This window comes from Lissotriton vulgaris, chromosome 6 (assembly GCF_964263255.1).
Source record: "Lissotriton vulgaris chromosome 6, aLisVul1.2, whole genome shotgun sequence".
Lineage (NCBI taxonomy): Eukaryota > Metazoa > Chordata > Amphibia > Caudata > Salamandridae > Lissotriton > Lissotriton vulgaris.
Window position 1 is genome coordinate 97263946 of NC_141694.1, and position 17583 is coordinate 97281528.

The following is a 17583-nucleotide window of genomic DNA, read 5'->3' on the forward strand; positions in this document are numbered from 1 at the left end:
GGTGATGATGCTTTGACTACTGTCTCAATAATGTCCTGGAATGTCCGCGGCCTTAATAACCCCCGAAAATGTAGAAATGTGATTGCATATTTAGATAGGCACCATGTGCAGGTAGCGATGCTCCAAGAAACCCACCTTAGCCCAAATAGTGTCCCCAGGTTGGCGAGCAGATGGGCGAGTGTGAGAGAGTTTTCTTCCTATTCCACGTACTCCAGAGGGACTGTTATTTTAATCAATAAGCAACTTCCGTTTCAAAAACTGGGGGTGAAGGTGGATAGGGAAGGGAGATACGTCATCCTTTGGGGGAGGTTGGGCACTGATGTAATAATGTTTGTGAACTGTTACGCGCCTAATGTGGATACTCCTTGTTTCTTTTTATCGCTGTGGGGTCATGTGTTGGAAATTGAAGCCATGCACATCGTATGGGGGGGAGACTTCAATTTGGCATTATTTCCTGGGGCGGATAGATCGGACGGTGGTATACAATACAATACGAAGGCCAGGGACTCACTCCAGGGCATTATAACAGAGGCTGGCCTAGTGGATTGCTGGAGACACGCACACCCAGCAGCTAGGGAAGGTACCCATTTCACGGCACACACGCGCTCATGGGCGCGGATCGACTACTGCTTTATCTCACGTGGCCTCGCTGGTGGGGTTGTTCGGGTGACCCATTTGCCGCGCACCTACTCGGACCATTGTCCTGTGCTATCAGTCTTGGAGATGCCGGGATATGCCAGGGTGAGGCCGCCATGGCGACTCTTTCCTTCGGCCCTGCTGGACCCTGTCTTTCGGCACGAACTGGGCGAGGAGATTGAAGCCTTCTTCCCCAGGAACAAGGGATCGGTAGACAAGGTCGAAACGATCTGGGAGGCCTTTAAGGTGACAGTGAGGGGAATCACAATCTCTAAAAGCTGCGGAATTCTGAGGGACATAGTGCGCACTTTAACTAAACTTGAGGCGGAACTTAAGGCGCTGGAGGCGGAGATGGTTGGAAATCCCTGCCCTGACTTATCCGGGAAATTCAGGACTAAGTTATCGGCTTACGAGGAAGAGGCTGCCAGGGAGGTGAAATTCCGGGGCAAGTACTGGACGGCTAGACGCTATTGCGAGGGGGATCGCCCGGGAAAGGTGCTCGCAGCGCTCACGAGGCGCCAGCGCTTCGCTACCCATATACTGGAAATTTCTGATGGGGAGGGCGGGACACATCAGGATACCAATGGAATTCAAACTGCCTTCCTACAACACTATAAGCGGCTGTACTCCACGCAGCAGGAGGGTGAGGTGGAGTTCGGTAACTTCCTGGACGACATCGCACTCTGCTGGCTAAGCGATAGCGACAGGGCGTTCCTGGGATGCCCGTTCGAACTGGACGAGATCAGGGAGGCAATCATGTCCCTTAGCAATGGCAAGGCGGCGGGGCTGGACGGTCTACCGGCCGAGTTTTATAAGTGCTATATCGACATCATGGCGCCGGTACTGAAGGAAGTCTTTGAAGACTCGCTCGAGGTCGGGATACTGCCGGGCTCCATGAGGGAGGTAGCGATCACATCGCTCTTGAAGCCGGGGAAAGATCCAAAGGACACTGATGCCTACCGACCCCTATCGCTGCTAAATTGCAACGCGAAGATCCTCGCGAAAGTGTTAGCGACTAGGCTGTCCCTCCTTATGAATACACTGGTGCTGCCGGATCAATCTGGCTTTGTCCCAGGGAGGGCTACTTCCCATAATCTACGAACGCTGTTCTCCCTAAAACCCACCATTTCGCCCGACCTGCCGATCGCTGCTGTGTTTCTGGATGCCACCAAGGCGTTCGATTCGGTGGAGTGGGGTTATCTACTGGCTATCCTGGGCCGAATGGGGTTCCCCCGACTGTTCATAGCCTGGATAAAATTACTCTACACCTCACCAGTTGCTAGGATCGTTATCAATGGGATGCTTTCGGCACAGATGCCGATCACGAGAGGGACTAGGCAGGGTTGCCCTCTGTCACCCCTGCTTTTTGCCCTGGCAATAGAACCGTTGGCTTGTCGAATCCGTCAGCTACACAAAGATAGTGCCTTTAACTGTCATCAGCGTCAGATCAGTATTTCTCTCTATGCGGATGACGTCACTCTGTATGTACGTCACCCACAAGATCACCTTAACCCGCTCCTGAGGGAATTCGTGGCGTTCGGCGGCATATCCGGGGTGCACATCAACTGGAAGAAGTCACAATTCTTCCCCCTCACGGCATCAGTTGCCCGTTTTCAGTTGGATTACCCCCTGGAGTGGTGCAGCTCTGACTTAAGATACTTGGGCATAGACATATCGCTCAATAAGGACGACGTTATCCGGTCAAATTATGGGGTGGCTATCTCGCAATTGGCTGATAATGTGAATCGCTGGCGGGCCCTGCCGCTCTCGATGGCAGGCAGAGCCTCCCTGATCAAGATGGTAGTCCTCCCACGGTTCTTATACCTATTCCAAAACATCCCATACTACCCGGGGGCCTATTTTTTCAAAAGGCTTCGATCTGAACTGCTCCGCCTTTTCTGGGGTGGTAGGCAACCACGCCTTAGCTGGAGGGTCTTGACACAACCATATGACAGGGGCGGATTTGATGTTCCTAACATGGAACTGTACTACCTTAGTGCTCAGGCTCAGCATTCTTATCACTGGGTCCATCCCGCTCCCTTCATGCCGCAGATCGCGGCCGAGGACTGGATCGTACACCCGCTCCCGCTTAGGGGCATGCTGATGGGACAGGTGGGGGATGTTGAAACGCCCGCCACCACAGTTACCTGTACTATCGATGCTTGGCGCAGAGTGACTAAACTTCTGACTGCTCCCATGCTTTACTCCCCAGCAATGCCCCTAGCATACCACCCAAAGCTTTCGCTCCTAACGGAAAATGGATTTCGGTCCATGTGCGCTCGCGTACACCTTAACACATGGGGTGACCTATTCCATGAGGGACTGTTCCGTACCAAAGAACAGATATTCCAATCTACCCCCCCCGACGCCCATGGAGGTGTTTTACTACATTAGACTCCGGCAGGGTATGCGAGACATCCTCCCTAACTTCCCAGAGGAACCGGGGACGGTATTGCCATTGCATGTAATGCTCGTGTCGGATGGCAAGCACTTGGTGTCTAAGCTGTATACCGCTATGCGTGAACAGTATCCGATGGTTCTGCCGAGAGCTCGGGCTAACTGGGATTCTGAACTACATACTGCTCTTACAGACGAGCAGTGGAATTATTGCTGCTCGGTCACGGCTAGAGTATCCTCCAGCTGTCGGTTGAAAATCATTCACTATAAGTTTGTGCAACGATACTATTATACCCCGGTCAGGAAACTGCGGTTTCACCTCTTGGAGGACGCTAGATGTGCTAGATGCCGGGAGGATGGCGCAGATTTCCTCCATCTGGCCTGGGAATGTGGAGCCATACAATTGTACTCGACGCAGGTGCATGCAGCGCTCCAGGTAATGATTGCCGGCCCTCTACCCATGGAGCCAATAGTGATGCTGCTGGGATTTACCAAACACGTGCCCAAGTCAGACCGCAAATTTGTCGACATTGCGCTACTCCTTGCAAAGCGGAGGATAGCTAGTAGATGGGGGAGAGGGAGGGCGCCGAAATTTAAGGAGTGGCTGGACGACCTCACATACTGCCAAGACCAACACGGCGTTTATGCGGAACTGTTACCCGCCCGGTGTGCGCCCAGTGATTTTTGGTCCCCCCTACAGGTGTACTGGTTAGCTCAGGCGACACATAGCGACTCCTCTGGAGATGGCGAACCGAACCCGAGCCCGTGAGCGTGTAGAGGCTTTACATTGCATTCAACGTTTCACATTTTCTAGGGAGGGAGGTACTATACATTGCCTGGCATGGGGACGGGGGACACGACTGTCGGAAACACGACGACAAACAAACGGTTGTCAGGGAAGAAAATTATATGTGTTAAGGGCACTGGGAATTACTGGAAGGCGCGAGACACTGATTAGGGGAGGAACCTTTCTTACTCTGCCACCTCTTGGGTTGGGGATGGTGGTCGTACACACTGGGGGTACGCTTACACTGCGCTACAGGTGACATCTGGGGAGAGAGACTGTTCCATACTGTATTGCACCCCGATTGTCCCTACACATGACATTAGCTCGAATCCTCAGCGCCGACGCATACACTTAGAGCACATCTGATACACTGCTACACAGGACGACACGGCTAGCTGACTGGAAGGTGCGGAGACAGACTGGGTTCGGTGTGTTCTGGTGATGCCGCCCATACATGCCTGCCATCACATCTGGATATATGGGGGGGATGTTTTCCTCTTCATCACGCCCCCTACATGTGGTGGGGGGGCAGGATCCTGGTGTACTAACCTCTCCGCTACTGTGCATGGGAACATATATTTGTATTCTTGTACCCTTTGTGGAATTGATGCCTTTCTAATGAATGTACCACGATTCTTGCTTTACTGGATTGCAGATGCTGTCATTGTCATGAGTATGTATTGAATGCAACTAATAAAAAGGTTTAAAAAAAAAAAAAAAGGATTAATAAAGCCGCCCACTCGAGTAAAGAACTATATAAAATAGTTAATGAGTTTACCTCTCCACAGGTGGAGCAGCCGGCATTTTTGCCCACTGCTCAGTGGGTTGACTCGCTCGCAGTCTATTTTGATAATAAAATAAAGACTATCTACTCCACATTTGCTGTCCTTAAACCAGATATCCATCAAATTGGTGAAATTTCTCCCCACCACCTCTCTTCCCCTTCCCACATTGAGTCTCCATCCATTGTGGAGTTTGAGCCCACTACCACGGCGGAAGTGTTAAAAGCTTTTATGAAGGTGAAATCCGGTTCCCCCACAGATGCCTTGGACCCGCGTAAGTGTGATAAGATCTTTCCGTCACTGGTTGGACCCCTTACCAACATTTTCAATGCCTCTTTTAATTCAGCCTCGTTTCCCAGTTGCTGGAAGGTGGCCCAGGTTAAGCCTATTCTAAAAAAAAAAAACAATAGTGACCCTACCAATCTGTCCAATTATAGGCCGATCTCGCTTCTGCCTTACTTCGGGAAGGTACTGGAACACCTTGTTAATAAGCGAGTTTCAACTTTTATAGAGGAAAAGGGTCTCTTTTGATCCCTCGCAGTCAGGGTTCCGTCCTGCCCACGGGACCGAGACGGCTGTGATGGAGGTAGTGGACAACATTCGTCTCACTCTAGACAGGGGTGAGTCTGCTGTCCTTATCCTATTGGATTTATCGGCTGCCTTTGACACCGCCTCCCACAGCGTGCTCTGTCAACGACTGTGGGAGATTGGTGTCAGAGGCAAAGCCCGTGCTTGGTTTGAGAGTTATCTCGCAGACCGGCTCACCTATGTAAAGGTTGGCACCCTCGAATCCAGTAGGACCCCCCTCTCTGTAGGAGTCCCTCAGGGATCTATCCCAAGTCCCCTGCTTTTTAATCTTTATCTTACCCCCTAGCCAACATAATAAAATCTTTTGGGTTTTCAACAGTGTCTTACGCAGATGACACTCAGGTGTTGGTTCGCTGCAGTTTGGACTTTCTTGATACCCGTTCCAGATTCCAGAAATGCATGATCGCGATTAAGGACTGGATGAGTGCCAATAAACTCCAACTGAACTACGGCAAGACAGAAATAGTGCTGTTTGGTAAAGCCAAGCAGATATGGTCACAAGATTGGTGGCCGCCAGAAATGGGACCATGCCCAGAGCCTAAGGAGGTGGTAGGTGATCTGGGAATCATGATTGAATCTACCCTTTCTATGAAGTCCCACATCAATCTTGTGTCCCGTACCTGTTATGGCATCCTACGCAGGCTGCGTAAAATATTTAAGTGGCTTCCCCTTGAGTCTAGGAAACCTCCTGATTCAGGTGCTCATTATCAGTCGTTTAGACTATGGTAATGCTTTGTTTGCCTCCATAAATGAATGCCTGTTGACCAAGCTACAAAACGGTTCAGAATGCCGCAGCTCGTTTGGTGCTTGGCCTGGCCCCCAGGTCATCAGCCCTGCCTAGTCTCAGGGAACTACACTGGCTCCCGGTGCGCCAAAGAAGTCACTTTAAGATACTCAGTATCGTGCATAAGCTTCTTATGGGAATTGGCCCTTCCTACCTAGCAAATAAATTGGTTTGGTATAATCCTCCCAGACTATTAAGATCCAGTTCTAAAAGCCTCCTGGTCCAGCCAAGGGCCAAAACCACGAGAAACGGCTGTCGGGCTTTTTCATATATAGCCTCCCTACTTTGGAACAAACTGCCCCTCCATCTGTCGTCCATATCCAATCATTCGGCAAAACATGGCTTTTTCCTAATTAACCTGTGTCACTTCCTTTAATTCGTGGTTGCTGTCTCTCCCTGCTAGCGCCTTGAGACCTTTTTGGTGATATGAGCGCTTTATAAGAATTTATGACTTATGACTTAGGGAAGTAAAAAAGAGCACAAAAACAATATTGACTAAAGTTAGCCATATGTCAAGTTTCAGACGGTAGAAACCTATATTTCCATATTTGTACGCTGTGGTCAGAAAGGGATCTTACCTGACACTTGGGTAGCAATGGTATATAAGATCAGTCTGTAATGTTTACAGCAATTAAGCTCCAAAAAGTCTCTAGCAATAAATAAATCAGTATCCTGAAAAGATGGAAAATAGGATCCGTTTGCGCAAGTCATATATCACATCCACTCCAAGTAATAAGGTCGAGAAATCTAAGTTGTGGTCAATGCCCATGTTTGTATATAATACCAAAATAAAGTGGGGCTCTAATAGATAGTCTAATGGTCGCAATAAGCATGGATTGAACTGCTCATGAAATAAACTGTTCCTCTTTGAGAATCAGCTTAGAATATTATTCTTTGTGATGTAAGGGTAAGTTATATTTGTCTGTTTATTCAAGTTTAGTCATGTTTGTTATAGTGCTACTAAACCCTGCAGGGATGACCGTGCTTTACCATAAAGTTACAATGAACATGTATAATATAGTTGAACGCTAGAAGGATGACTAATGTATTTGTGGACCCCAACCATACACCATTAAGGAATATAGAATGAAAATAAAATTGTAGATAGTAAGCAGTTGTAGGTATAATGAGCGGGCAGCCTAAAATGTCAATCAATGTCAATTTGAGACTCGTGTGGCGGTGTATGCATGTACACGAAATGTGCAGTATCAGCTTCTATATGGCATGTGTACATTCTGTTAGCGACACAGTTGTAAGACGTGGAAAGTACGTATATTATTTGAGTTTCTGCTTATGAAGTGATAAGGATTTTTTAATGTTTTTTTTTTTTTTTGGTCTGGGTGTGAGGTGAGGCAGCATTTTTTATAGCAGATGGAAGGGCGTGTGTTCCATATCTGGGGACCAAGGGACATACATTTGTAATGAGGTGTATTGAGGAGTTTTGTTTCTTAGGATCCTTACTTACCAGACAACTACAGTGTGTGAGCGAGATCAGGGGTAATTAAGGTGAACAGCCCAATATCTGTGGCATTCAGTTTTGTAGGCAGAACGCACTTTAAGTGTAAGGTTTGGTAGCGAGTCTTTGTTAAACTGCGCAGGGTCTTACAACGTCTAACATGGGCTGGGAAACAACCCACGGTCAGTTGGAAGATACTAACAAAACCCTATCACCAGGGTGGGTTTGCCGCCCCTGACCTACACTTATATTACTATTGTGCACAAGCACATCATGCACACTATTGGATACAACCACACTCCCATATCCCACATATTGCAGTAGAGAGGGACAGTGTTCATCCAAACCGACTTACGCACTACATATCAGACCCTATTAGTTGCTATCCCAAAGACACGATAGAAACTGTCAAATGCACATCTAGGGCGTGGCACACTAGCACTAAGAGCACAGAAACTACCTCCATATGCTCCGGCGTTGCCACTGGCTAACCATCCCAAACTTTCAGTAACACAGGAAAAGAAAATGCAGATGGTACTAGGGGAAATGGGTTTATCGACCCTGGGTACTTTGTTTCCACACAAATAATTTATCCTACACAATGATTCATCCCTTTGTGCACATCAAACGCCACTAAAGAGGTCTACATATTTAAGGATACGGGCAGCAATCAAAGACTTGTATGATTCGTTCCCAGAAGAACCTACATTGCTGCACGCCCTACAAATATTATTGCCAGCACCCACACGAACAAACCTTGTCACACTGCTATACACCGCTTCCCAGAATGAAAATGTTTCAGGGCTTGATAGATCGCTCAAGAGATGGGAAAACTCCACTGGGAAAACCATATCTGAAGAAGACTAGAGCTATAGCTGTGCACAATTACACTTACTTACATCAAATTGTAATCTAAAGATCCTACATTTTAAATGTATCCATCAGACATATTATACACGGGCTCAACTACACAGATACGGCCTTAAAGGGGACGACAAATGTCTGCGCTGTGCGGCACCCGTGGCTGACTTCTTACACATGGCCTGGGCATGTCCCAGTCTAAACAAGTATTGGCAAGATATTACAGATGCACTATCCAGCATGCTGAAAGAACAACTTCCAAATGCACCATTGGTATGCCTGCTGGGAATTCGTAAACTCAAACATGCCAAAAGATGTAAATTCCTGGCGGTGACTCTGCTACTCGCGAAAAGACGTGTAGTTATAAATTGGGGTAGTAAACGACCTTCCCAGACTCAAGGATTGGATAGCTGACTTATTATATTGTAAGGAAACATTAGGGACATATGCGGAAGAAATCCCCCAAGCCTTCAGGCCTAAGGATTTCTGGCAACCACTAATGGACTATCTGCAACAAACCCTAGATGACTCTTGTTTACCAGTTGCGGAGGCTTATAAAGCTACGGAGGGATGATACATGTCATCGAGAACTATGTGAGACAGTAGTACCCATGTACAGGTCAAGTCTGGACATAGATGCAGAATGTGAGTTAAAGATCTGTGATCATCAGATGGTAATCATTTGTGTAAGGTATTATGTTATGTTCCGTACAGTAAAGTATATGCATTATTTAAGTTGACTGTCATTGTATGCATGGAGACATTATGACTTCTATGTAAAAATGAATGATGCGTATATGATGTACTTTATTGATACTTGGTGGGAAAAAATAAAAAATAAAAAAAGGTTTGGTAGCGAGATACGGAGATGAACGTTTTTGTCAGTTGTTTTCGTTTGGGCGATGAACCTGGCTGCAGCGTGGATGATGGCTTTGTGATTTTGGCAGCCTGGTTAGCAGGCTTTTCCATACTCTGTGGAGGAGTATCACAAAGTCCGATATATGTTATGGTAGCGTAAGTTGAAATCTGGCACATTTAGTGAGTTCAACAAGGTTCTGAACATTAGTGTTTATTCGGCAGCTTGGGGATCTGCTCAAAACTCCCAGTTCCACATTTTTCTACACTGGTACCAACTTTGGTGATAGAGGCTGAGCAATTAAATCAACAAAACATTAAACGGCTTTGACCTTCGCTGTCCCAACCCTGCCCTGCACACGCTGTACAATGCTCTGCACATGCTCCACTGCAGTGTGCACACGGCCTGCCAGATCCTGCACATGTTCTCTTAGGCTCATTGGAAGCCCGAGAGGAAAATGTATGAAGTTGTGTGGGATTTTGTGTCCCATAACAGTTGATGGAGGAAAAGGGGTCTGAGGATGCAGGGAAATACACCAGGAAAGTCACAAGGAGGCGATGGCCTCCTCCTGCTCAGTTGTCCATTGTAAGGTATGTATAACCCCCTCCTGTGCACACACATAAAAATGTGAGCTGTGAAAGAACTGGTGAGCAATAAAAGAGTACATAAATTCTGCATCAGTTGCTAGTGGAGCTGTTTCAGCTCCACTTGAATGTATAAAAGGACATGGAATTAAAAACACTACAAGGAAATTGCTGCTTCTAATTAAATGAGCCTTCGGCTCCTGATCTGGTGCTAATTTTTAACTGTGCCGGTGAGTCAAAGATGTTCAGGATTCCAAATATGATTTTTTTCCCCAACTACTTATTCCACACTTAACAAGAAGGAAAGCAATGGTATGCCTGTTCCATACTTTTAGGCCCCATTTACAAGCATTGTATTCATTAATGGTGCTATAGCGGATGCCGCCACCTTGTGATCGCTGCAGTGAGCACCGTTAATTACCTTTAACATGAACCATAGATATAAGGAAAGGATGTGTACGAATATTCTTTTTTGAAACCTAACTTGATACTTATTTTTGTAACTTTTTCTAGGTCGCCTCCACTCACCTTGATTCAGCTCTCTGCAGGCAAGTTTTGTGAGACGCTGACACCTTCCAAAGGGGGCATCACCGGCTTCTTGACCAGTGACGCATCCTGCACTCAAAAGGCTGGAGCCTCCTTGTCCTGCAGCTCTACCTCTACCTCAGCAGCTCACCTACCTGCGTCCATTGAACGTCCAAGAAAGCAGATGCCAAGTCCAAAACCACCCAATGCAATCCAGGCAATGTTTGAAAGGGCTAAAGAAAAGAGGAAGTCATTTGATAATAAAAAAGCATCCCTTCCCGGCACTGGAACAGCACTATACTCCATGAACACTTTAAATCTGTCCACACCAGGCTCAGATCCTGAATCTAGTGAGAAGGTTGCACCATCAGTGGAATTCCCTAGTGAGAATGGTTCATTTCAGGGCCCAGTGCCAGAATTACCTAAGAGGCCAAGCTTTGGAAATATCTATGAAACAAATCTCTCATCACAAAACAATCTTTCCATGCTTGAGTCCACGAGCTTCACATATGATGATGAAACTGTGGATGAGAACAGTTTGGATTTCATTGAAACTGAAGATGTGGAACATAATTCAGCCAGTGAGGCAAAGGTTGTAGCTTCTCCTGATGTGGGTGACACTCAGGAACACCCTTCGGACTGTGCGGTGTCCTTCAAGGTTTTGCCTCCTGTTGATGCAGAAGATCTGGTGCAGTGTGAGAAGTGCAGCGAGAAGGTCGTGGTTTGGGAGCTTCCCGAGCACATGGATTTTCATTTTGCCCTAGATCTCCAGAACTCCTATTCTGTACCCAGCTCTTCCAGCATCACAGCTTCACCCAGTCCTGCACTGTCCTCACCACTGAGAGGCAAGAACAAGGCCAAGAGCACCCCGTCGTCTAGTGCCAAGCGCCCCAAACATGACGCCAACATGACCCTAGACTCTTTCTTTAAGAAGACCCCTCGATAGCTGCACCCTGAAGACGCCTGGGGCAGAGGGAGGATGTACGTTCTGAACAATGGAAAGTGCAGGATGGGAACAATCGTAAGCTGGTATTAACGGATCATATATGCACACTTCATACTTTTCCTCGCAACCTGCATCGTCCTTATCTTGCAAAGAATCCCAAAAGGCCCAATTGCGGGACAGAGCTCAAATGGATATTTCAGTCCTTTCATTTATTGCACCTGGCAAGAAGTGGATCTGGTGTGATGGATGGTTCAGTGTAGCTCTGCTCATAAACCGACAAGAATTGTTTTCATGTAGGTATTTGCAAAGTCCAATATACAGTAGCGCGTCTTGGGGTGTGCAAGTTCAAGGTTGATTGGTGAACTGGTGTGATTTTAAAGATGCTCAAAAGCGGCATCAACCTGGGCATGCCTTTGCAATAACTGGGTCCAGCTTTTTGGCATTCTCTTTCCATAGTTTACTAAATACGCCTTGATGATCTAGGAAGCCACTGACTTACTATAAAACATTCACTGCAACCAGCATACTCATTGCTTGCAGCTCTGCACTACATGTACACCACAGTACAACCCTGTGGAAGAAGGATTCCAAGCATTGCTTGCTTACCTCAGCAGGATTCGGTGGCAACCTGCCATTCTAGGCACCAGTGGCCAAGGTTGGGATTTTGTAGCTCATTCTCTTCTGTGAAGAACCAACCACTTGATCTTCCATGCAGTATCTCACTGCAGAGTTTTAATATATGTAATCCAGTTTGCTTCACATCTGCTTTTTATGCCTGGGGAGGTTTTATGAGGCTGCGGCTTTGCGAAAGCATTTGGAACTTTAGCTTGTGTGCAAGATGTTTGTCAGCAATGGAATCCTTATGTAGTTGAGATGTTTCCGTTTGACTGCATGCTGTTCAGATGCCGTAGGTGTTTTTGTGGGCCTTTACTGATCGCAGCGCACTTGCACATCACATCTTATCCCATGGTAAGCCTATTTCTCCTTTAGAGGGGTCCAGGATTGGGTACATTGTACCAAAGCCATAACCACATATGAGTGAGGTGCACTAGCAGGACTCTATGGAGTCTTAATGGCATTACTAGACATTATTGACATGCTCCTCTAGCACACTGTTGATCAGAGCTTGCTTAGCAGGAAGGATTTGGGCTTAGATAGCAAAATTGTGCAAGAAGCTACAGATTCCTAGTTCTGTGCAGCAATGAGAGAGATGGGCAAAGGGGAGGCAGTATGACCATGTTATAGAGAAAGATGTAGTCAGCTCTTTACATTCAGAGGCATCTAGTTCTAGTTTACATTTTCACAGGAAGTACATTACGTCTCTAGTGTTCCTGGTGCTGCGGCAGAATAGAGGAGCTTGTTGAGATCACCGAATGTTACCCATGTCCGTGCTGCGGGTCTCCCCTGAGCTATTCGTGGGGCTCCATACGTGCCCAGGTATGCAGGAATTACTTTGCAGGTCACATTGGAAAGAGCGTGAGCCATGGATTCAGTGGTTTCTACAAATGTGTTTGTTGTTTGATCCCATTGTGACGGTGCCTTTTACCCTAAATGTGACAGTCTCAGCACACAGCCGTAGGCTTAAGATCGTATGTTTCAGATGAATGTCATTCACACATCATGCATTCCCTCTTTTCACTTCTCCTGGCCTCCCCATCTCAATTATGGACTCATGTTATACTATTATTCTCCAAGGTTTTCAGTATTGGTCTTTGTTTAAATGGTCTCGGTTTAGTCTTGTCTGAAACGTACACAAACTGTAATTGCTTAACCCCAAATTTGCCCAATTTCTAAACACCTAATCTGTCACAGTCTAATTGTTTTCCCCTAAGAAGTCATGAATGCTTCACCTAAAAAAACCTATAAACATGAATTCATAATGATAAATCAACTGAAAGAAGCCCAAACTATCAGAGAGGTATGTCCAAAGCAGCAGAAATATTTTCAACTCTCTGCTATGGAAAAGTTAAAATCTTGAAACGCTTAAGAATTTTGCAGAAATTATGGCAAAGTATATTTCTCACTTCAGTATAAATAATAATAAAACAAAGTATAGCACACTGCCCTCTGTATTTGCAGTTATTCTGGCCTAGACCACTCACAAGCACACAATGTTCCACCCACACCAGACCAAGAGAATAAAAACCCCTGTAACCAAACATTCCTGAATGTTTTAGAAAGCAAACCACGTTGAAAAATGAAGGTTTTGTCTCTACTCCTCCCCATCCAGTTTTAGCTGCTGGTTGACCATCGTGATGTCTGTTCCCTCAACTGTCTCTCAGCCTCTTTATATCCTGATCTAGGTGCTCTCCTTCCTACCTTCCATACTGCACTGCAGGGCTTCCTCTGACGGGCTTGGGTTCTGCCGCATCCCTGCTAAGGCATGTTATGCAGGTGTGCTGTGCTCAGCACAGCATGCACTTCTACGGGCCGATCATTGAAGGAAGTTAGTATCTTAGTTCCTGCCAGCATTGTTACCCGGCTACGCTGCTGCTAGCTGCCTCTGTAGTCCTCCCCTCTTTCTTAAGATGCTCCAGGTGTCCTTTCAGCCTGATAATTCGGCTTGTGAGAGGTTGGTATTTGTTAGACTTAAATTGTCGTGCCAGGTGCACTCCAAAACTACAACGGCGGTGCCTCTAGGAGGGCAGAGGAGTGTCGTCCCCTCTGCTGCGAGTGCAGAAAACATTAAATAAAAAATGGTAATAAAAACTAAATTATTACCATTTTATTTTTCATTCTGGCAGCAGCCGACCGAGTCTGAGGGCGGGTCTGTAGCACGCAGGAACAGTGTGCATTTCAGTTTAAAGTTTGCATGTCACTTTGGCCGTCTGTCTTGTGACTGCCAGCCAGACATGAAGACTTTAAAGACTCCAACCCGAGCGGTCTTCAAAAGCTGGGTGGAGCCCCGCCCCAGAGCTTGAAGAACCAGCGCACTCCACTCAATCCTGTTACTTCTCTCATGCTGTGCTACCTAAGCAGCACGAAAGCAGCGCCTTGATTGGCAGAGGGGATCTGGATGCTGCTCTGGCAGCCAGTACCAAGTTTGTGGCAGTGAGTAAGAAAATCTTTTCTTTTTTTTATTGCAGTGCCTTCAGTATCAACTCCAGAGCTCATAATTGTGCAAAAAAAAAACTATAAAACTCTACCCCTTAGCCTTACTGCTGTGGGTATGAGGGAAGGCGCTGTGTTTTCACACTGTCTGACGGTGTTCAGGATTGCGCGGGTGCACTTTAGGCCATGCGCACCCCCCCCCTTTTTTTTTTTTTATACCTCCAGAACACTGATGTGGAATTTTAGCATGCTAAGTGCAACACCCAAACCCCTGGCTGAACATATGTTTTCAAGAAAGTATCAACTCTATCAGGCTGTAACCTGCAGAAATGTACAACTGTAGGAGAGAAACAAACTGGTTTTGCGATTAGGCAGACCTTGTATAAGGCTGAAATCCATAGCTGCCAAGGTAAAATTCATAACATCAAGAATAAAAATTTAAAAAAAACTTCGAGCTCGGCCAGCCTCCACCCTATCAAACGAAATGCTGGGGGAGTGCCTCACAGCTATAGCGGTTAGGGGACTGTTGAATCTTGCACCAACAAGAAAGGTGAAACAGGCTCACTTCCAGACCCTTCCATGTGATACGTGGAAGAAAGGACGTTTTCATAGTTACAGATATTATTACTCAGATTATTTATCGGTAAGCTTCATTACTCTGAGTTCTTGTCTTCCTCCGCACAGTTCTGACATGGTGAGCGATAGTCTTCTGTTTGCAGATCTCCCTTATACAAAGAAAAGAGCCCATCACCCATCCTAATATGACCTACTCTTACACTTCCTGTGTCAGGCTACTTTGGGGGGGGGGTGGGATAAAGATGGGTGATTTCGTGAAAGTGAAGCAAAGACATATTGAAGATGGTCGCACAAAGTTTGAAGGTCCATTTGAGATGTGCACGGTTTGTTGTCGTAGAGAATGGGGAGAGATGGAATATGAGGAGAGTAGCATTGTATGAGAAAGAACTGATGCCTATACAGAAGTCGTGGAGAGCTGCAGCAGCTTCATGATGATGGTGATGTTTTGGGAAAGAAGGCCCAAGGGTCTGGCGAAGATGATGTGAGTGGTGCATGGAGGATCTTAGGGTGCCAAGGCTTAGGGTACCACCAATATATCTAAATGACTCTATTTGCAGTGTGTAACATTGTTTTTATACATAATTGCATATTAAGTTTCATTCCTCTAAAGAGTGTTATTTCTGTAAAGAGAAGATGTGTTGTTTCTGTGTAATTTGTTAATTTATGGTAAAACTACTTGTACCTTTAAACTAGAATGTTATAGTGCTTGTGTTCTAGCGTTCTTATATACTGTGACTATCCTGGGGTCTCTCTGGAGTCAGTTGTTGGCTGGTTGGAGAGGAAGCACGAACTGCAGTCACTTGTGTCCCAATAAAGTGCCTATTTAATCCTCTACTGGCTCCTGCAGGTGTATCACAAGATGCTCCTTCAATTTATTTGGACACTGTGCTCCCCCAGTCGCCCATTAGGGTGAGCGATATGTCGAATGAACTGCTTGAAGGTGAAAATGATCATGACCGACCTACCTTTCAAACGTCTTTCCCTGCCTGACATCGGGACCTCCGAATTTTTGGTGAATCGCACCACCTCCACTTCTCCTCCTTTGACCTGCTTTCTTACCTATCGTCCTCCTCAATCCCCTTTACAGTTTCTCTCTGATTTCTTGGATGTTCTGGCCACAATCACAATCAATAATTCCTCTATTCTGCTTCTTGGAGACTTCAATTTCTGGCCATCTGACCCTGCTGAATGTCCATCCTCCAAGAAATTCTCTGAAACCCTCCAATCCCTTAACTTTACATCCTATGTTCACTCACCCACCCACATCAAAGGCCACACGCTCGACCAGATCTGGTCCCTGAACTGCCCTGTGGAATCTCTCTCCATCTCACCTTGCCCATGGTCTGATCATAATTTGATTTCCTTTTCCCTTCCTATCCACTCCCCAACGAAGCCCCCCCGCCCCAAAAACACCTGGGTCCGATCGTGGGGCCGAGTTAACCTAGAAAGTTTTTCCTCCCTTCTTAGTTCTTCCCTCCCTTCCCTGCATGGCCTCTCCACTCTTTCCCAGGTGGATGCCATAGATAAATGGCTCTCCTCTGGCCCGACTCCGTTGCCCCGCTCAAACGCATCACCTCCAAACGGGAGAAGGACGCCAACCGATGGTTTAACGTCGAGCTTAAGGCCACCAAACTAAAAGTACGTCGCGCAGAACGGGCTTGGAGGAGAAACTATTGCCCCACTCTTAAACTGGAGTATACCAACATTCTTACCCAATATAAAAAAGCCATCTTGGAGGCCAAAACATCATACTTCTCCTCCAAAATCCTAGCCGCGGAAAACCAGTCCAAGGAGATATTTACAATCGTTCACAGCCTGGCGTTCTCAGACAGAACAACCCTCAAGCCTGCCCCGTCTGAAGAACTCTGTCTTTCCCTTAATAACTATTTTATTAATAAAATTACCACCATCAAGGCCAACATTCCCCCCCCCCTCCCCTTCCTTTGTGGACCCCCAATGTCCCCCTCCCAAGGGTGAACTCGCCACCCTCCCACCCATCACTAGAGAATGTCTGGCCGCCTTAGTGCCTTTGGTCAAGTCTGGTTCTCCTCTTGACCCCTGCCCGTCCCACATTCTCCGTCATATCTTTGTTACCTGCCCAGATCCCCCCCTTCACCTCCTTAATAGTTCTCTTGCCCAAGGCGTAGTTCCCAACTCCTTGAAATCGGCGGTTATTGTGCCCATTTTGAAAAAACCTGGGGCTGATCCCTCTGTCCCTGCCAATTTCCGCCCCATCTCCCTCTTGCCATTTCTGGCCAAGGTGCTCGAGCGCCATGTCACCCGCGCTCTGAGCTCCTTTGTGGAGACGCATGGAGCCCTTGCCCCCCGCCAGGCCGGCTTCCGCTCCGCACACTCTACGGAGTCCGTTGTCATCTCGGTCTTGGACAACCTCAGGGAGGGTATGGACACCAATCAACACCAGGCCCTTGTGCTCCTCGATCTTTCAGCCGCCTTTGACACGGTAGATCACACCATCTTGTTATCCCGTGTCGAGGCGGCGGGGATCGGGGGGACTGCCCTGGTCTGGTTGTCCTCCTTCCTGAGTGATCGCACCCAGGCTGTCCGTCTGGGTGACTTCACAGCGGACGTCCGGAAAGTTCAGTGCGGGGTCCCCCAAGGCTCTTCCCTCTCCCCCCTCTTGTTCAATCTCTATCTCGCCCCTCTTATCTTTTCCCTTCAACAGATGGAGGTCGCCGTATTTAATTATGCAGATGACCTCCAGCTTGTTTTCAACCTATCTTCTTCTCCCTCTTC

General features: G+C 47.0%; 1 protein-coding gene across 2 annotated transcripts in view; it reads left to right on the top strand.

Moving 5' to 3' along the window:
• Positions 1 to 13262, top strand: part of POLH (DNA polymerase eta) — a 158228-nt gene extending 144966 nt beyond the window's left edge. For both annotated transcript variants that reach the window (XM_086926021.1, XM_086926022.1), the window contains exon 12: positions 10245 to 13262. In XM_086926021.1, the coding sequence (XP_086782147.1) occupies positions 10245 to 11202 (958 nt within the window). In that variant the 3' untranslated portion in view covers positions 11203 to 13262. The remainder of the gene's footprint in view (positions 1 to 10244) is intronic.
• The last annotated feature ends 4321 nt before the right edge of the window (positions 13263 to 17583 follow it).